The sequence below is a fragment of the Zootoca vivipara genome, chromosome 5, assembly GCF_963506605.1.
Source record: "Zootoca vivipara chromosome 5, rZooViv1.1, whole genome shotgun sequence".
In the NCBI taxonomy this organism is placed as follows: domain Eukaryota; kingdom Metazoa; phylum Chordata; class Lepidosauria; order Squamata; family Lacertidae; genus Zootoca; species Zootoca vivipara.
The window spans coordinates 71,954,686-71,976,323 of record NC_083280.1 but is presented as its reverse complement, the minus strand read 5'-3'; the positions used below and the strand labels follow the sequence as shown (position 1 = coordinate 71,976,323).

The 21,638-nt window shown below is 43.3% G+C and overlaps 1 protein-coding gene across 1 annotated transcript in view; it reads left to right on the top strand.

Moving 5' to 3' along the window:
- TET1 (tet methylcytosine dioxygenase 1) overlaps window positions 1–21,638 on the top strand; it is a 79,792-nt gene that overhangs the window by 16,480 nt on the left and 41,674 nt on the right. Inside the window, exon 4 of the mRNA XM_060274942.1 lies at window positions 7,155–7,205. Within this exon, the coding sequence (XP_060130925.1) occupies window positions 7,155–7,205 (51 nt within the window). The remainder of the gene's footprint in view (window positions 1–7,154; window positions 7,206–21,638) is intronic.

The window sequence follows — 21,638 nt, the reverse complement described above, 5'->3', positions numbered from 1 at the left end:
GCAGATAACCCTTGTGTGTTTGTGGTGGGGGAATAAACACCTTTTGAAGCAAAACTGGTTGGAGCAAAAGCTGCTGTTGAGTTTGTGTAGAGCAGAGGTCAGCAAACCTTTTCAGCAGGGGGCGGGTCCACTGTCCCTCAGACCTTGTAGGGGGCCGGACTATGTGTGTGTGGGGAAATGAATGAATTCCTATGCCCCACAAATAACCCAGAGATGCATTTTAAATAAAAGGCTCCTTTTTCCTGCTGAATATCTAGTCGCCATTTGTGGGGGGTCAGCAACACTTTTTATTTATTATTTTGATGAGTATGAACTAATACGCAAATCACATATATGACACATGGTTAATGCCACATTTTAAACAGAAATTGCTATTATGTGTTTAATTTGATGTATACAATAAAAATATTGATACCATACTTCAGTTTTCAAAACACACTACTCCAGGCTTCCTCAACCTTGGCCCTTCAAATGTTTTGAGACTACAGTTCCCATCATCCCTGACCACTGGTCCTGCTAGCTAGGGATCATGGGAGTTGTAGGCCAAAAACATCTGGAGGGCCTAGGTTGAGGAAGCCTGCACTACTCTTTATTGTTAAACTCCTTAACATATTGTCTATCCTTAAGGTATACTTTGAGGCTTCAAGGCACATAACATTTGCATAATCCTTGAGTAACAGCCAAGTGCAAATAATGGCACCCAGACCTTTTGAGGTGTTTGCAAATGGAGAATTTTTAGGCACAAAATGTGCCTGGCGTCCTGCTAATTTTGAGCTCTGAGAGAGGCAAAGTCCCCCACACAAATTAGATCTGGAGATTGAGGCTGTATACAGCATACATTTAAAGCGCATTCCCCCCTCCAAGAATTATGGGAACTGTGGTTTAAGGGTGCTGGGAATTGAGGGGGTAAACTACAGTTTTTAGGATTCTTTTTGGGGGTCGGAGAGGGGTTGTTTTAAATTTATAATGTGTATGCAGCCAGAGGCTCTGTGCTGCCAGCTTGTGGACATAGTAGTCTTCTATGCTCTCCACTGTTGCTTGGCCTACATTGCTGCTTTAAAGGGAAGCATTGCCCAGAGAGCAGTGAAGCTGTGTCTGCTGGGTCCCATCTGCACTAGACGTTTAAAGCGGTATCATACCACTTTAAACAGCCTTAGCTTCTCCTAAAGAATCTTGGGAACTGTAGTTTAAGAATGCTGAGAGTTGTTAGTTCCCTCACAGAGCTGAAGATTGATTATTAAACTACTCCGAGAATTGTAGCTTTCTGAGGAGAATAGGGGATCTCCTAACAACTCTCAGCATCCTTAACAAACTGCAGTTCCCCAGATTCTTTGGGGGGAAGCCAAAGTAGTATTAAACTTCTTTAAATGTATAATCCAGATGGGCCTCAGTCAGATAGCACCTTGAAGCATACGCTGAGCCCACTGGAGTTGAGTGAGAGAACTGGGCCCTCTTTGGCTGTACTGGGGCCAAAGTACCATATTTTTCCGTGTATAAGACGCACCTATGTATAAAACGCCCCCTATTTTTGGGGACTCTTAATTAAGAAAACACCCCTCAGCACTACCCGTGTATAAGACAACCCCCAATTTTTGAATTATGGTGCTGGAGGAGACTCTTGAGAGTCCCATAGACTGCAAGAAGATCAAACCTATCCATTCTTAAGGAAATCAGCCCTGAGTGCTCACTGGAAGGACAGATCATGAAGCTGAGGCTCCAATACTTTGGCCACCTCATGAGAAGAGAGGAATCCTTGGAAAAGACCCTGATGTTGGGAAAGATTGAGGGCACTAGGAGAAGGGGAGGACAGAGGACAGGATGGTTGGACAGTGTTCTTGAAGCTACGAACATGAGTTTGACCAAACTGCGGGAGGCAGTGCAAGACAGGAGTGCCTGGCGTGCTATGGTCCATGGGGTCACGAAGAGTCAGACACGACTAAACGACTAAACAACAACAACAACAATTTTAAACCTATTTTTTTGGTAAAAAAACACCCCTATTCTTATACACGGAAAAATATGGTAGTAGGTTCAGGACCAGATTATGTCCTTTCAGGCTGGCAAATACATACTTTTGGATAGTTGGGTAAGGATATCTGCCAAAACTAAGTGAATGAAGAAAGGCTAATAAAAACCAGTAACGGCAGGTGGGTTTTTAATTCAAAGATCAAAACCAGGCACAGGAATGTAATTGAGTACATAAGCAAGTTCCCTCTTCGCAGGAGCATTGTAGTTGCAATATTATGGGTACTTATGCATTTTTAATTATTGAGCAAAGCAGACATCTGCTAAGGTCACCAGAAAAGAATGGTGGGAGCTAAGACAGGAAGCGATTAAGGCAAGGAGCAAAAAAGGTTTTAGCAGAGGCCATTTCAAGCAAAGGATGAATTCTAGCTCTTCTGTCAATCTTTTCCCCAGACTAAACATGCCTCCCTTTGATTTCTTCTGACCTCCTCATTGTATAGCAGCTTTGCTTCTTCACCCTTTTCTTTAAGTCTTCTCTCTGCTTTTTTAATGAGCTACCCCTATTCTTTAACTTCTTTTTCGCTGTCAGTTTCATTTTCTTGGGCACTTCTGGTGTGCTTGTGTGTTTGTGTGCACTCACACAATTTGTATGTTGAACATAATGCTCTCTGTTTGTATGGCAACAAGTACTTTTCATCTTGAGAATTCTAGACAATTGTATCAGTAAACTCTGTGCCTGGTCAGTACAATGGACAAACAGGCAGAGAAGTATATTGTATCATCTTAGCAGAGGTAGAAAATTCTAAGCAAAATAGTCTTCAAAGGTATGTTCCTGCTGCAACATGGAAAGTGAGTATCTTTTCTGCAGTGCTGATATGATCAGCTCCTGGAATGTAGCATAGATAGGCAGAGAAATCTTGGCTGATATTCTACACCTAGACTGAATTATGTGTGTCTAAACCTCAAGACTTCCAACTATTACCTAATTATCTTTCATCTGACAAGCCAACTAGTAGATGCGATGCCAGAAAATGGGTGAAAGTTTTTCAGATGCACTTTATATTCTAATATCTGCAATTTTGTTGAGTCTGTGCATAAATGCAAAAAGATAACTTATGCAATTGTTGCGTGTGTCAGTGTATACATACGTTTCACATCTGCTTGTTTCTTTTTAAGAAAAACATAGCTTGTGAAGTAGCTCTCTGGGGGGCGGGGCGGGGGGAAGTTTAAGTAACTCCCAATATGCACTAATTCCCATCCCAGATGCAGAAACAGTCTGGGTTTAAGACACCTGCTACTTCTCTTCTCCCAAGAGCAAGATAATCTTGCATCATGTACAAAAGTTCATGTGTTCTTACTGACTTGCAGTCATCTACTACAGTCATACTTCATGATAAGTCCGCTGCGGGTTGCGTCTTTTCAGGTTACGGACACGCCGAACCTGGAAGTCCCGGAACGGGTTACTTCCGGGTTTGGCGCATTCGTAACCTATGCGCAGAAGCACTAAATCATGCTTTGCGCATGCACAAAAGTGTTGTATTGCGTCACGCGCGTGCGCAGATGCGGCGCTTCAGGATGCGGCCTTTTCATGTTGCGAATGGGCCTCTGGAACGGATCCTGTTCGCAACAAGAGGTACCACTGTATTGCAATTACAATTCTTACTCCAGAAGCCTACATTGAAAGTATATGAAATTGATATTTTACCAGTATTTTACCACATTGGACTGTTGATGCAGTCACTTTGCATCTAGGGGTAAATAAACTTCTTGTATGCTACAAGTGACATCTTTGTTTTTAGGTGGGATGAAAGTCATCACTCATTCTTGAAGAATGGGAAATGGCAGACGCTTTCCTTTCGCTCTTGTAATCATACTGGTTAGAGCAGTGCTTCTCAGACTTGTTGGACTACAACTGCCATCATCTCTGACCACTGGTCCTATGAGCTAAGGATGATGGGAGTTGTAATCCAACAGCAGCTGGAGACCCAAGTTTGAGAAACACTTGGTCATGAAGCTCACTGGGTGACATTGAACTAGTAATTGCCTCTCAGCTGAATTTACCACACAGGGGTGTTGTGGGGATTAAGTGAGATGAGGGAGAACCACGTACACCACCTTAGGCCCCTTGCTGACAAAGTGGGATACAAATGCAATGAATGAATGACTAAATTAGAGTTACAGGTGGGTAGCCGTGTTGGTCTGAGTCAAAGCAAAATTTTAAAAAATTCCTTCAGTAGCACCTTAAAGACCAACTAAACACGAAAAGCTCATACCACACGAAAGCTCATACCAAAATAAAAACTTAGTTGGTCTTTAAGGTGCTACTGAAGGAATTTTTTTAAATTAGAGTTGGTAGCCAGTGTGTGTTTGCTGCTAAGAGTACTCTGCCTAGGCTTGGAAAAGCCAGTGTGAGTTTAGCATGCCCTGAAGCATCTAGGACAAGAAGAATATAAATACATGGATATTTGTTGTGAACTGAGTGAGCTAGATGATATGTGTTCATAAAGTAGCTGGGAAAGTTCTATAGTACTTTTATACCAGTATTCTCCATTGTACTTTCAAGTGTTTTGAGCACTCCACACACATCATTTAGCTGATCCTTGTAGCCCAATGACATCTGGAGAGCCACAGGCTGTAACGTCCACCATCCCTGACCACTGAAGATGCTGGTTGATGGGAGTTGGAGCCACAGGTTCACCACACTTGTTTTACAGGTACATCACTATTATTATTGTCCATGTTGTAGATGCATGAGACTGCTGGGAGAGGCTTGTGTGGAAGGCCACTTAGCCTGTGTACACACCATACATTTACCAGTAAAGCACATGACTTCCCCCAAAGAATCCTGGGAACTGTCATTTGTTAAAATAGCTACCTTTCCCAGGATTCTGTGGGGGAAGCAATGTACTTTAAAGCTATGGTGTGTACCCTAGTGAGTTTCCTGTGGAGGTAAAACTAGCTGATTTGTAGTCTCCTAGTCACTGTGCTATATGAGCCATACAAGAAAGGGTTTTGCTTACATTGATGGTTTTTAAACTCTTTTTGCCTTCAAGGAACTTGGTCGACTACAAGTCATCTGTTCAAAAAACCCACTGTGTATCTGTCATGGGACCTTTGCAAATTCAGAGGGGATTCAGAGAGGGCATGGTCAGGTGTGCAGCCTGCTCACAGTGAGCCAACTGGCCCAGCCTACAGAGCCTCATTATTTCTCACATGAAGCGCCCCCACACACACCCTGCAATCCCTTGAGGCTGAGCATTGCATAGGAGGGCTGGTAATGGAGGGCAGCATGTCTGCCTTAACTGATCTTCACATTGATGAACCTCTGGAGAATAAGCTTATCTGGGATACAATCTAAAGCCCCTTGACTCTCATGATTAGTCACTCCAGGGCAGCAGTACCATCAGATGACAGGTGGCATTTCCAGAACAGAAAAGATTGAATGGAGGTAAAAGTGGAGGTGGCATTTCACTTTAACTCCCGAAGCCATTTGAGCTGGTTAAACTGCTTCCTCACCCCCTCTCTGTGTAGTTTTCATTTAATGTGAAATATTTGCTCAACAGTAACTCGATTACAAGCTCTAGGTTGGTGGGCTTTTTTTTTTGCAGACAGCTTACTCCATCCTTTAATCTGATTACTGTTGTGAATAAAGACTGATAGATATCTATCTATTGTGTGTGTGATATACTATAGCACAATTCAAGTTTTTTTCCCATTCATATATATATGAATGTTTAAATATACTGTATATATATAAATATATATATACGCACACACACACACATATCAGTAGGTAGAAAATGGAGACCCCTGCCAGAATGGTGCCATGACCATGCCCCCCTCCCCAGTCTTTTGGTATTCTTTAAAAGAGAAAATTAGACAAGACAAGCGATAAAGAAATTCGCACCTTTCTGAGCATACAAGAGGAAGCAATATTCTCTCTCAGTGAAGATGACAGCCAGAGCCTCGTCTCTCTCCGCTTTCCTTATCATTAGCTATTAATTGCCGCCGAGGCGTGGCCAAGGGGGGTTGTCGAGGCATTAGCCGCCTCGGAGTCGGTGTCCTCGCATAACCTCCCTCTTGACCAAAAAAACCCACAAAATAGCATTAATATGTAGCCCTCGCCTTATAAAGTCAAAATGCACAATACCTTCTTGGTGAGTGCGTATGTGCGCAGCGTCCGCAGGCTCTCCCCTCCCCCCCGGGGCTCAATTGATCCCTCCTCCTCCTCCCTTGCTCTGGATCGCTCCTCTGTCTTCTCTTTCGCGTTCAGCTTTAAACCAATCAGTCAGGCAGACCAGGAGTTGGGGGGGGGGGCGAACGGACGTTTGGTGGCTTTGCTTTTCCAGTCATTAAAAATATATATACAGTATAAATAAATATTACACCTCGCTTCCGCCTTGCCCCCCCCCGCTTGCCTCCAGCTTTTCAACCCCCTATTTCCACCCCACCCCACCCCTCGGCCGGATCCACGGTCGCAGGGAGTCCATGTCGCAGCTTGCGCCCGCCCCTTGTGTCCTCTTGCTCGGAGTAAAAACCCCTCATAGGAGACCCTTTGTTTGGGAAGGGCTAGGCAAGGGAAGAAGCGCTTTGGAAGCTCCTGGCCTCGCTTTGCTATTGGCCGGTCCTTTTCTGGAGCCTGGTGGTTGATTTTTTTGTGGGGGTTTTTTTTTGTGTGTGTGTGTGTGTGTGTAATAATATTCGAGAGGCATGCCCAGCACGTCCCCAGTGTTGGCAGGCAGGGCTTGCTGTGCTGCTTTTTGCTGCCGCCGCCGCCGCTGTTCCTTTTTAAAAACACCATGATAATAATACTCAAAAAGCAGCGTGAAGTAGTGCTGTACTGTGGAAGGTTCTTCAGCAGAAGGAAGCAAGATGGCTACCTTGTGGGTTTTGCTGTGAAGAATGCAGAGCCTAATTAAACCCGACTCTGAAGGGGGGGAAGGTTACTACTATTTTTCCCCCTCCTTCCTCGCTAACCCTCTTTCCCCCCGTTTTCTTTTTGTTTTGATTCCGGAGACTTCAACGCCTAAAGTCTACTCATCAGTTCCTTCTTAAGTTCTGCAGCGGAGAGAGAGAAAAGCCCGTATGGTTCTGCTTTAAAGTCTTCTAATGTTACAGGGGGGGGGATGCTTAAAAATAAATATTTGCTTTCACAAAGGCTTACTTTGCAATTTGATGTCTTTCTTTAGGTGCTAACTGAAAACAAAAGGCCTCAGAGGAGAAAGCAAAGAGTTCAAAAGGTAATAACGGATCATTTGATTTATTAATAATAATTACAGAAAAACATACCCCAACCTGTCTTACACACTTTTTTTGGCCGTGAAATAGGCGGTAGAAGAGTAGAAATTCAAGAAAGTACAGTATTAGTCTGATTTTCATATTTATGGTGAATATTAAAAGCTCATAACATTTTTGTCTTTCCCTCAGTATGATGAAGTGTGTTTTGTAGAGATTTAACTCTTTGTGCACAGAGTTGCAGGATAGAATTTTAAACTACTCGTGATGCACTGAAAATGACTTATGTCATCCTTGATACGCTTATTATGATGGAGTCGGTCCTACTGAATTCAATAAGAGTTATTTATGAGTAAATGTGTTTAGAAATTGTGCTGAAAGTGACACTTTGGTTCTTAGAGGAGGGCTGTCTTCATAAAGATATCAGGCTCTGTGTATGTTAACCGTGGAATGATAATATCTGAGTATTAAATGTTGGTTCTTGCATTTCTCTCCCTCCCCCAATGAATTGCTTCTTGTTTTGTAAAATTGACACATTCAGGTAAATATGGCCTGCAATTGGTAATTTAAAAAGTACTACAGGTATGCATTTTCTTCAATAAGCGTGTGTTGCTCTGAAAATGGTTTTTAAATCGGGCGGCGTTCCATAAGTGTTTTGGTGTGGCGTGGAGCTGCTGAAGCAAAAATTGGGAGGGAAAAAACCCTAGTGCATATTCAGTGTTTCTTGTGCATATATAAATGGCAACCCTGTTCTCTTCAGTGAGTCAGGGAATTCCTGTACACGTGCAGAGGAAATCCCTGTTTACGATGGGGAATCCCCATCCCATAGTAGAGAATTAGGGCCCCTCCCACACAAGCAGAGTGCTGAATGTCATTGGAGCTTTCCAGAATTCTGGATCATGGCGGATGTGTTTAGTCTCAGGATTCGAAAATGAAAATGTATTGCGCGTTTATGTTGCCATATTTGTACTGGGGTGTTTGCCTCCAACTCTGACATAGCGGCATGTTCTGTAGTGTGACTGAAGCCCTGGCAAACTTACTAACTCGCTGGTACACCATGCGTTAGCTCCTGTGACTAGGCTGGAAGGTCTGTGGATGTTGTTATTTTGTGGTAAGAATACTTGGTATGAGTGTAGTAATAGTTAACATGTACGGTATTTTGCTGTGTGTGATAGCTTTCAGTTTATTTAGAAACTAGACATAAGGTCCTTAAACACAGCAGTTGTGTTTAAAGATAATTATTTTATAAAAATAAAAAACCTATAGACACTTAAAGTAGATTTTAGGAGAAAATTAAGTATCCTTAAAATCTCCACTTTGATTGGCTAGGCTGCAATCCTTTGCACACTTATCTAGGAGCGCCCAGTGAACCTAGTGGGGTTTGTTCCTGAGCAAATGTGCATGGGATTGTGCTATTTACTTGAATGTGCTATAGTTGGATTTGTGTTTAAGATGCTAAAGTATACTTGAAATGTGTGTGTGGACACACTTGCATTTGAAAAAAAATTCATAATTTTATTTGCACTGCACTTAACATATTATCTTCCAAGTGTGAGCATTTTGTCTTTTTTTAATTTGGATCTGAAATATATGGTTATATGGTTGATTTCTATGTCATTAGAGATAATGTCATGTTTATAATGCTGTGTGCTTGCAAATTAAATAATTATTTTGTTGGCATTTTTAATTGACAACCAAAAATTTTTGGCTGCAGTCTGATTTGAGCATCAGTTCCATCAGAATCAGTGGGTTGTAAATTCAAGTAAACAAGTTGCTTTTTGGATACTGGTTTCAATATGTAAGAAGCAATTGTATTTTATTTTTATTTTATTTTTGCAATGGAGCCAACCAATCAATCTATTGAGCATAGTCTACTGGGACGTTCTTTTGCACATTCATTTATTGTACTCTTCTGTGGCTCTCATTCATTTCTAGCATCATTTATTTATGTTTTTATTTTCAACTGCTGTGGGAAGGCAGCCTTAACAGCAAATAAATAAATAAATGCTTCCTAGTGGATTGTCTCAGTTTTACTACATTGAGAATACCGGTAGTGGCACTTAGCTGACTTTGCTAAAAGGGTGCAATCTAGACTTCACAGGTGTCATTGTGGAGGCCCTCGGGGCACTTGCTGGATTAGAAATTGCACCCAGTTAGTTGCTGATGCTGCCTCTAACCTGGCAGGCACCCAGTGCAAAATTAGAGGACCCAAGACCCCTGGAGCACATTTATTGCTTTTTGTGGACACTTGCCAAGTTGAAAGCACTATGTTGTGCGCATCACTTCCAACATGATGAGCATCCCATGTTAGGTGACAGGGATTCAGGTAGGCACTTGTCTCCAACCTGGGTTGAGGTCTGCAAAATGGCAGGATGGAGTTCTGCTGCAGCCTATGGGCCACCAGTTGGCCCTCCCAGGGCTTCTGTTCCACTGTGTTGATCATTAATGCTTTCCAGAAGCTGATTGCTTATTGTATTGTTCTTTCCTTAAATGGGTAGGAAGATTTAACAGTGGCATTAAATTTAGATCAATGAATGTGGTGCCCTCCTGTTGTTTTGGAGAGCAACTTCCATCAGTCCCAGCCAGCATGGTCAGTGGTCAGGGAAATTTGCAGTTCAGCAACACTGAGAGGGTGCTACATTGGCAAATCTAAATACCGATAGTTTGATTTGGATCTGTTAATTATAGAGCAAGCTTAAATCAGACCAAGTAGCACTGGGTTCTTTATATTTCATGTCGTTAGATTCTTCTTCTTTGAGGGCGTGTTACTGTGTGTTGCAATTACTCCTAATATTCTGTTCCCCTCCTCCATGTACCTTGGCTTCTCAGCTCTATGTGACATTTTTGTTGCCCTACCTGCCACCAGATTTAAATGAAGATAATTTAATTTTGTTTCCTTACTGTTTTGAGATAAGAACACAGCACATAAGACATTTCCTGCTCTAATCTGGTGTCATAGCATGCCTTCTGTTCCCCCCCTCTCATTTGGAAACAGTGTTCGAAACTCCCATTGCTCTAGGTGCATTTTGCGATGGAATTTCATTAGTGCAAGCAGCTTCTGAGCTCTGGGGACAGTCTTGCACCTAAGATTTCAGATTAAAACTGCAAAGTGGAAGGGAAGGAGGACCTTTTTCTGCCTCCCCATTTCCAGCTACTCTCTGAAGGCTGGAGAAGAGAATATTCTTAAGAATATTAGGGGGTGGGCAGGGAAAGGACTACACCATGTGAATAATAAACATAATATTTTAGTTGCAGTTCGTTCATTTTCAACTTTGTATTCTAGTTGTTGTTTTTTAAAAAAGATGTGCCTAGACACTCCATTGCGGCACCCATAACCTAGGTTCAAGGTGATATTTAGCTCTTAGCTTTCATATCAGTTTCTAACACTGTTTGGAAATCCATAAGCCCTTGCGTGTATTTAATAATAGGTTTTAAATGTCTGTGTTACCCACTAGTATTTTGTTATATAGTGTATTCTTTCAGACTGTGCTTTTTTTGCCAGACATACTTAACAGTCCAATCCTTTGCACACTTTCTTGGGGTTTACTGTCATAATACCTAGCTTTCCTTTTCATCCACTTAGGCAGTCATGGTCTGGATATGGTGAGGAGTTGGGATGCATATAATCCTGTATAGTTGTTCAAAGAGGACTAGAGATAGTAGTCATTAAGCATTTTAAACTTTTAAGGCTGCAATCTCCAGCATGGTCATGAGGGAGTAAATCACTTTAAACTCCGAGGGACATACTTCTGAGAAAACATGTATAGGATTATGCTGCCTGAGTATTTATCTGGACTGATTAACATAGACAAAGACAGATTGACTTCGCATTCAGTCTGCAGAAAGTTGGGCATACTGAACTCTCATATAAATCTTATCAATTTTAGCTTATAGTTCTCAAATTCTTTAATACCACTGGGATTTAGGTGGGAAGGAAGATAGACCTAACTTCCTCTGGATTGATTCAGTGCAATTCATTAGTGGGGATTTTTAAAATGTTATTCAATGGGATATATGTGGGTGGATGTTTCTGTTGTGCACACATATTGTAGGGCATCTTAACTTTTTTAAAAAAGGAAACTCTGGCTTTCAAACTACATATTGTATTATCTATCTCACAGACATGTTGTTCTATTTCTGTTATTTTAGAGGTGGTCATAATATGTCACTAGTCATGTTAATTATCTGTGCTGATTATTAGGTGTACCCTGATTCAGGGTGGGGTTTTTAGGTATTTTTTTTTTAAAAAACCACTTTTAAAAAGCCATGCTGGTGGAGGGAGGTCTGGATTGCAGCCTGAGTTCTCACAAGTTATGTGGCAATTAATGGGTGCAACTTTCACTGAAGTCATGCATTTAGCATGTTGTGCGCAACCAGGATCCACTGTTCAAACTCTGTTTGGGAGTGTGAAACTTGGGTTGAGGGTGCGAGTTTTGGAATTGGAAGGCAATTGTTGTAGGTAGCCGATTACACACACACACACACACACAGAGGAAAGGGGTTTCTTCTCAGTGGTAGCAGGACACATGCACTGCAAGAAGGTTCAATCACAGGCATCTCCAGATAGGGCTGTGAAAGACCCTGGAGCAACAGACAGTTCCGTGTTACACGGTGCCTACAAGCCCTAAAGGGACCCCTGACCATCAGGTCCAGTCGTGTCCGACTCTGGGGTTGCTCATCTCACTCTATAGGCCGAGGGAGCTGGCGTTTGTCAGCAGACAGCTTCCGGGTCATGTGGCCAGCATGACAAAGCTGCTTCTGGCAAACCAGAGCAGCGCACGGAAACTCCGTTTACCTTCCCGCCGGAGCGGTCCCTATTTATCTACTTGCACTTTGATGTGCTTTTGAACTGCTAGGTGGGCAGGAGCTGGGACCAAGCAACGGGAGCTCACCCCATTGCAGGGATTCAAACTGCCGACCTTCTGCCCTAGACTCTGTGGTTTAACCCACAGCGCCACCCGGGTCCCGCCTACAAGCCCTACGTGGCTTCAAATCAAGCGGCACAGAACACCTGCCCGCCATTTGACGCGATGGACGTTACTCAAATACTCGCCTCCCCTGAAAGTTTTTGCTCCAGCTGCTTCGGACAGTTCGGCCGAGCACATTGCAATGAAGGCAGGGAATACAGCAGCTTAGGATGCCTCTCCGCAGTACTCGAGCGCACTTTCGGCCGCTTCCATAGCTCAGCTGCTCGCGGACTGCTAGCTTTAAAGATTGAGACCCAACAACGTGACCTGAGCGCCTCCACACATTCTCTTCCCTGACGCCCCTTTTCCTTCTGGTCTCGCGCGTAGTGGTAGCGAAGGTTTGCTGAGGCTGCTCATTAAAGCGCGCCTCTTTAAAGAGAGCAAGAGCGAGCCAGGAGGAGCATGCGCTACACCACCTTGAGCTCCTTGGTGGTCTATAAATGGAATAAGCGAACCAAGTCCCCCAACAACCGCAATACGATCCGGGCTGGATCGATAAACCCCGTTGTGCTGCTACATGCATCCGCAAAACCGATTGCAGGTCCCAATACACGGCCGCCTGGACTTTGCGGGCATTCTCTGACGTGGGGGAAGGTCCCGTCTAGTCGAAGCTCAGGGAAGAGACTCTAAGTAAGGAGTTCACCCTTTTATAAGAGCTGGGACTAAGCCAGCACACACACACACACAATTTCCTAAATCGCTCCATCTTCAACCAAGGGAAGATGCCCGGCCTTGGGCAGCTCCCCGGGGTGCACTGCACAGGCAGAGAGAGGCTTTGCTGCTGTCTCCGGATAGGAGCGCGGGCCTCTTTCTCCGTTGGCGTCTCGGCCTGCGAACGCGCGGCGCCTCCCTTCTTTGCGGAGGGGGCGGCCCTCGCGGCGGGAGGAGGCTGTGCGCTGCTGCCGGAGCGAGGCGGGGGTGGGCGGAGGGAGGAGAAGCGGCAGCGGGGGAGCGAGCGAGAGCGCAAGGCGGTCTGATCGTACGGCTCCTGCAGCGACCTGCCTGCACCGGCGGCAGTTGCTGCGGGCGGGCAGGCTGGCCAGCGCCCCCTCCATTTCTGCGCTCTAGGCGATGGCCTAGTTCGCCTAAATGGAGGCGCCGGCCCTGAGCTAATGGTGCTCATTGGGCCATAACACTTGTGTCTGTGAAAGTCCTATGTTGCATTGGAGAACATAGAAGCAAGAAGGTGGAGCAGACAGAGAGGGAACTCAAGAGGTTGGAGGATTGAAGCGGAATTTTGTTTTGGAAAGAAAATACTATCCATCGTACTGACTAGCCCTTGGCAAGTTTAGAATTAAATCAGCGTGTTGGCAGTGGCTAATAGATGTGTGAGGATTGGAGATTCCTCTTAATGTGAAAGGAATATTAACAATATCACACCTTTTGAGTAGTGGCAGGTATGGAAGAGATGAGAACAAGCTGTCGGAACAGAAAGACAATGTAACTAGGAACGGGATCATCATGAAACTAGGGGAAGGTATCATTCTACAATTGCTTACAGGATATAGGTGTTCATGGAGGCAGCACTTCATTTATTAATATATGCTATATAAGAATGCTACCCAGGAGTTGGATTTAGCTTATGCCCTCTAGATAATCTCAAACGATGATTAAATTTCTCCAAGAGGGCTAAGTGAATTGGAGATTCTAAGGAGCAAAGCAGAGGTTTTGGTGTCACACAGTGAATTGGAGGGAAGTGAGGTCAAGTGTAGAGATGGTATCTGATTTACGCTGCAGTAAATTAGTGGTTCAAATGAGTTTACAATGTGAATAGCTAAAAGCTGGTCCACCTATGTCTCTCTCTGCCCCCCCCATCCTTGAAAGAGTTTTCTATGGTATGTTGCCGGAATCATACAGAAAAGTTAAACATACAGGTTTTGAAAAATATAGAATAGTTACCTTAAGCCCTACAACTGACATTTCCTTCCTACCTTCAAGAACAGTTGATAAAGTTATCCATCAAATAAACAGTTCACAAAGCACTACTAGTGCATTGCTTCTTAATATAATTGTGTGACTTAAAATAGGCAGATGGTTAAAGAAAGAAAAAGGCATATCTAATAATGGTTATTGGTAAAATTAATAATAATTATTATATTTACATGCTGCCCATCTTGCTGGGTTACTAATTCAATATCTGTATACAGATTTAATGAAATGCACCAAAAGTAACATTTGCTTCAAGTACAATGATATGAGATGTGTGGCTTATTGCAAAAGGAGCTAATGGCAGAGGCAGTGTATCATTCACCAGTTTTTAAGAGGCACAACAGATGCATAGAAATATGCAATAAAGTACATTTTGATGTTTGCTCTCCGCATGCGAAGTCATGCTTAGCATTTGGTGTGAAGTCAAGAACACCTTAATTAGGGTCAATTGAAGCATCCTAAAATAATGACCAAGCCTTTTCTCAGACCAATATGGCTTCCTTTGCTTAGAATAAGACTTAACTTGTGTTCTGCATCTGAATCATTGATCTAAGTACTTAGCAGGCAGGATTAAAAACTCAGTTTCTGCCTGGGACAAATTTGTTAAGCCCTTGTAGAATGGTGTATTACAGTTCCCTCCTTTAACAAATTGAATGAAATAGTTTGGGATATAACCTGGTATCACTGGTCTTGGGCTTAACTCATATTTTGATATCTGAGCTGATGAAATTGCATTGTTTTAACTTCCCTTAACTTGTGTGATTTCCATATTGGATGTTTTCTTTAAAAATGGCTCCACGTGTGAGAAAATAGGTAGTAATGCTCCTGAGCGAATACCTCAGCCTTAAATGTGTGAGTTGGCCCTACATGACGTACAATGTTTCTGTAACTTAATGAACTGGATGGTTAAATGCAGGCATAGGCAAACTCAGCCCTCCAGATGTTTTGGGACTACAACTCCCATCATCCCTAGCTAACAGGACCAGTGGTCAGGGATGATGGGAATTGTAGTCCCAAAACATCTGGAGGGCCGAGTTTGCCTATGCCTGGTCAAATGCAACAGTCAAATATGGTGGCATACTGGGATAGGGAGAGTTATATTTATTACCGGTAGTACAGAGGGCACTCAAAGAAATCAGAACATGATCAGATAAACAAGATAATAGCTGATGAAGTGGCACAGTCACATGTCATTTCAGTAAGTTCTAAAAGTGCCAAATCTACTTTTGGAAAAGAGGCTGTTGAGGCCAACTGCACAGCGGGAGTTAAAAAGCAGGAACAGTAAGCGAGATCCAGAATCCTTAACAGTCATCCATAATAGCAGGCGCAGTTCTAATTGAGTACTACAACTGCATACGTTTGCTTTAAAATTCAGTTGATTCTCATAAGAGCATAAGACAAGCCTGCTGGATCAGGCCAGCGGCCCATCTATTCCAGCATCCTGTTCTGACAGTGCCCAACCATATGTCTGGGAAGCCTTGAAAGCAGGACCTGAGTGCAACAGCAATCTGCCTACCTGCAGATCCCAGCAGCTGGTATTCAGAGGCATATTACCTTTGACAGTGGAAGTAGAATATTAGGCATCACAACTAGTAGCTGTTTCTAGTCTTGTCCTCCATGAATTTGTCTAATCTTTTAAAGCCTCACATATATTCCATTGGATGTGCTCACAGTTGTTTGTTCATAATTCATTACTCCGTGCGTCAGATAAAGCAGAGCCAGTATTGTTAGGTTCTATAAACACAAGCGGGTCTATTCTAAGCAAAAGCAGGAAATGTCTAAAATAAATACTGGGTTCTATTCCTGGTTTATTTGTTTCTTGTATGAGTAGCATTTTAAAGTGCAAGTTAGCAAAATGTTTTGTTTCACATGTGGAATGACTGTATATTTATATAGTGTCATCCATCCTTGCACATGGTACAAGAGGATAGGTCCCTGCCCCAAGGAGCTTACAACCTAAAATCTTAAATGGAAGAAACAACTGAGAAATGAAAGGGGAGAGAAGGGGAGGCAGATAGGGAAGCAGTGTCCTCTGGTTTCAGCTTTGTGTACTTTGGCTTGTTTAGAGGCTTAGTTGCAGTAGGGAATGGGAAAGTGGGGTGTTGAGCTAGAGAGGCTTCACAGAAAACATAGGTTTTAAGGAGGCATTTAAATAGAATAAGAGGTGTCATCACTGAGGTCATCTTAGTGGTAATTCCAAGCTGAGGGGCAGAAAGAGCAGTCTTTTGAGGGGGCAACAAGGAACAAGGGCTGCATGCAGAGAGAGAGCATTTTCTCGATATTTGAGTCTGTTTTCCTGAGCAAACAAGAAGTTGTGTATTATTTGTCCTTACTTTGTGCTGCATGGGTGCTTGTGGACTTATGGCATTGAACATAATATCTTTATTTTTTAGACAACTCTGATCTTTGGAAGAACTGGGCTCAAAATGTCCTTCATGATTTTGATTTGATTTTTACATTTATATCTGAAGGTGGCATATATGGCTCTGCCTCGCAGAGCAGAGCCTCCCTGGAGTTCAGCTTCTCCAACCTGCTGCAACCTGTTCTGGATGTTTTGGACTGGAACTCCCCTCATCCCCAGCCTACACCGGCTGCTGTAGGGGCACTAAGTTGCCCTGCTTGGTTATTTTCCTCCTGGCATCTTGTTGTAGGGAAAAATATATAAAGCTGAGCAGCTGATTGATCTTTCCCCATGCAACAGTTGCAACAAACTTTGGTCACATCTGCTGACTAAAACCTTCCCGTGTCTCTCCTCTTTCACCACTGCAATATTGCCAAACGTTTCCAATTACCTGTAATGTTGCCGTCCTTCCAGATGCCATCATATGAAGGAAGCAATAACTGGATTCATTATTGGTTAAAAAAAGAGCTTTTCTATATTTATTGATATTGTAGTTGCCCTCTTCTCACACACTTAAAAAAAATTCCTCCTCGACAAAAAAAATGACATTGGGTGTTTGGGATGCTGATCTGCGAAAATAGCTATGCAATTATTGTGAGGATAGGATTATCCAAATTATTGTTCTGCCTGGTAGTTTTGATTCTATCACTGCTGGACATTTGTTGCTCATTTAAACACAGATATAGCAATGAGCTGGATATAAGCACAGACTGCCGTTTAAGGCTAGAACAGGCAGGAAGAGCCCGAGCTGTGAGTAGAGGGGACCCAGTCCTACCTTATAAAGCAACAGTGTGCTCACATTTATTTTATGTATTTTAATACTTTTATCCCACCTTTCGTCCAAGGAGCCTGAGGTGGCATGCACACTTTTGCCAATCTCCATTTTAGCCTCACAACAACCCTGTGGGGTTAGGTTAGGCAAAGAGAGAGTGACTGGCCCAAGGTCACCCAGTGAGCTTCAGGACTCAGTGGGGATTTGAACTCTGCTCTCCCAGGTTCTAGTCTGACACTCTATCCACTACACCACAATGGTGGAGGCATCTTGGAATAATCCTGTAATATTAAAAAGCTGATAGACCTTTTTGTTAGGAAGCTGGGGGGGAGGCAAGCTTTGCCTTTTCTTAACATTTTACTGATTACTGCAAAACAGCAGAAGTTTTCATAATGCATTCCTGGTGTGAGGCAAACTAAATATGCTTTGGTACATAAAGGGTGTCTTTGGGTAAATGAACCCTTGCTGGAGGTGTATGTGACCAGATCTACCACTAGTTTCCTCTACAAAGCTTCTAGTTCCCTCTGGGTAAAAGTTCTGACTACTATTAATGGTTCTCTGATGTGCCTGAAGCTGCTGGGCAGCCCACTCAACAGCCTTTTTCCATAAAGGAAAAAGCTGGAAGCAGAGCAGTCAATGAGCGGCATTGTGTCTTCATGTTTGTTTAGCAGGGTACAAATAGGTATAGCTTTGAGACCATCTGGCATTCTGCTTTCTCTGAGCAGTGCATTGGTAATACCAGCTAATAAGGAACACAGCATTGCCCTGTTGGCTTTCATCTGTTAGGATGGGCATGGATCCAAAATGTGTTTTGTAGCTCATGGGTCCACTCCAATGTATGCCCTCTGCATCTGTAAATGAGACTAATTGAAACTGATCCAAATAAAACAAGCAAGACTGAGTTTGACATCTCAAATGCAGCTTAGGTTTGGAGTCCCAGGCTGAACCAAATGCAAGTGACTTGTGGTTGCCAAATAGATGGGGAAACCCATCCCAACTGTCATAGATGGCTTAATCTCTGTTAAGTGAAATCCTGGATTCATAGGCCCTCTCATAATTCTGAGCTGGTTAGCAGGATGGCATTGTACTGGTAAGAGGCAAGGAAGATTTCAGTATAGCCTTCAAAATGCCATTTTGCCAATCAAACCAAATAATAGATTTGGCTGAAATCTCCCCTTTTGTTTCTGGGTCTCAAGGCGAGGAGATACGCAGTAATAAAAAAATGGAAAATAATTCCTGCATGCCACTGGCCATGTTTACACATAATGATACGCCAAGGTTATTGGTTTATCTTTAACAAATGATACTTTGCACAAGCAGAGTGCCTGTGTACTGTGTACAGAGTTGTGTACTTTTTGCCCCTTTCTTTGAATGAGCAGGTAAACAAACCAGGAAGGGCATAACATCACATTATATCTGAATCTGGAATTGTGGTTTGTTTTCCCTGAGCACTACACAATTTATAAGCCAATGACAAACCTTGCTTTAAGGCTAGCTAGTGATTTTGTTTTGTTAGGGAAAGATAAACAATTATCATAGGTTCAGATAATGGTATCCCTTTTGTGGTTTTTACCATCTCTTGTGAAGGGATCATCAAAGTGGGAGTTATCAGGTTGTGTGCACTGTGCGGTTTGTTAAGCCAAGGCTGTTGACTATTGGTACCCACAAACATTGCCAATGTGTTGGAGTCCAATTTGTTGTCTGATAGCTTGGTCAGGCCATTGGAAAGTTAACCATAAGGATCAACTCTTGAGAGTTCTAGAATCCAATTGGCTTCATACGTCTTGAGGGGCAGGTCAGCCTTACCTACCACTCTGACAAAGATTTTTGGGAGAGGGTCTCGGTTTTCAGCAGGTAATTAATTGTATGACAGCTATAGAATTTACAGATCCCTCGCTTTTCTTCCGTACCTGCAATTCTAGACAGACACTTTCTGAATACACACCCTGCAGCATCTGGACAACTGTATGTCCTGATACCCAGACCTGGCTGTATGAGGTAACACAAACAGGATTGGTAGGGTTTGGCCAGAATCCAATAATGGATAACTGACCATTCATTTGCTACCCCCTGTACATTAACAAAAGCTATAAAATCATTGGTATAATATTGCTTTCATTTTATTTGTTTGTTTATTAAATTATATACCACCTTACATCCGAGGATTGTGCATCCCCTCGCTCTATTTGCAGATAACAAAATAATTGCAATTAGCCTCCCAGTCTCTGGTTGTTCACTTCTTGGGGTGGGAGGGGTTTCACTTAAAGTTTGTTTAGAGAGAAAGAGGGATCCCTGATAAAACAATACTGTTTTCTGTTTGAGCCTATCCCGTTTAAATAAGGTCTAGAGTAGCATTGAGCAACATGGTGCCCTCCAGATGTTGTTGAACTAACTCTCACCAGCTCCAGCTAGTGTGGCCAAGAGTCAGGAATGTTGAGAGTCCAACAACATCTGGAGAGAACACCACGTTGGATACCCCTGGTCTGCAGGGGGAAGAATGGAGGGACAAAGATTCAAATATGGTAGTTTGAGGAAGCATAGAGTGAACAGCGTGTTTTCAGTTTTTTAAAAAAATGTAATGTGTTGGCCAGAAGTCACAAGCACTCTCTTGCTCCCGCCCTAACAGAGCCACAACTAGGACAGATAAGATAAGGCAGGAATAGCCCAGGAACACTCAGGACTGAGGTTGTTGCTGTTATTTATTAGACTTGCCAGCTGGTTGTTACCCAGACGTCTCCAAGTGACTTACAACACATTTAAAACATACAATGTACCATAAAAACAGAACAAAGCAACTCCCATGACAGCTGCAGGAGACTTTGGCATTCAAGTTGAACTTAAATTACTATTTCAAACAGTACCAATACCTTCCATGGTGTGTACCATGTGTGAGGCAGGTAGTGGAAGCAATGCGTTGTGGATGGTTGAACTCAGTTGCCTGCTTTTCAATTAAGATTTGTGGGGTAGCAGGGCAGACTGAGGTCTGAAGACAAGGATATTGGGTAGGGGGTGGGTACCAATGGGAAGCTACCATTCAAAACAATGATTTATTAGACCTTAAAGGCTGGGCTCTTTCTCAGGTGACACTGTAGCATAGCTTGTTCCTGCACCCTTTGAGTTGTGGTGCCGCGCTGGAGTTATTTTACATGTCATGCTTGTTTCCTATCAGAGCAGAGAGGAGCAGTGGTTCCTCCATGGGACCCAGAGGAGCTTCACATATTACCTGAGCAGTATACATCACACTAAAGGGGGCAGAGGCCAAGAGGGGCCTGTGCTTTCTGAGACAAGTAGCTTGCATTCCCCCTCTGTCCAATTCCTGGCACCTTGAGCATATTTGAAAGAAAGGCACTTTTTGCATACAAAATGTACCAGAGTCATAAACTACGCATTTTAAAAAGAAGGCTGCAATCCTTTTATGGCGCTGCCGCTGCTGATTTGTGCAGAATGGAACTGTATTGCAGCGACTTGTGGATATAGTGAAAATGTTGCTTCAGATGAAGTCTAGACAGCAGCATGAGCATGTGGCCAATTTGACTGAAGTTTGGGTCAAATAGGAGAACTTTCTTCAATCTACCCATTCGTGCTTTGATACCCCTGGTTCAAATGCACTTGTAACCATTGCTTGAATAGCTTGCTTTGGACTTAATGCACCTCTTGTGAGCCAGCCTGCTTCATTTTTGGATGCAGAGAAGTAGGAGCTAAGCTCAGCTTGTTGCAAAGGATAACATGTTTTTTTCTTGGCTTGATTTCCCTTCCATCTTTTTTAGGGTACTCTGATGTGCTGGGACTTCCTCCAGGTGAACCTGCAGATTAGCATCTGTTTCAGTTTGATATAGAAGTTGAGGTACAGGGGGAGTGGGTGATTGACAAGGAGCAGACTTGAATAGTTTTATACGCAACACTATTTTGCAAACTGGCTGCATTTGACTTTACAGCTGTTTTAATACATAGCAAGACTTTCCACCTGCCTGCCTCTGTATTGGAGGCAGATTTCTTTGTTCATTCTGGCTCCCTGTACTTTTATCTGGCCTGCAAGGAGTTAACTCCGGCTCACTGAGTGCTGGGCTCCCTGCTGCTGTTATGCTACAGTGGAGGACCAGCCCAGACACTGGCTGCTGGTGTTGCTGGGGGGAACGGAATCAGTGACGGCAGTAGTCGCGGCAGTAGTCGCAGCATCAGCCGGCTGTTTGTGCACATCATCAGCCAGCGGCTGAGGGGAAATAAAACTGAAAGCCCTTGGATGCAACAGTGTTGCTTGAAAGAAGCACCAGCACCCATGGACCAGGTTGGCATCCTGGCAGCACGCAAGCTGAACTGGGTTCATACCCTTTTGACCTTCTCCCACTTTGAGTCAGATGGAGTGATGAAG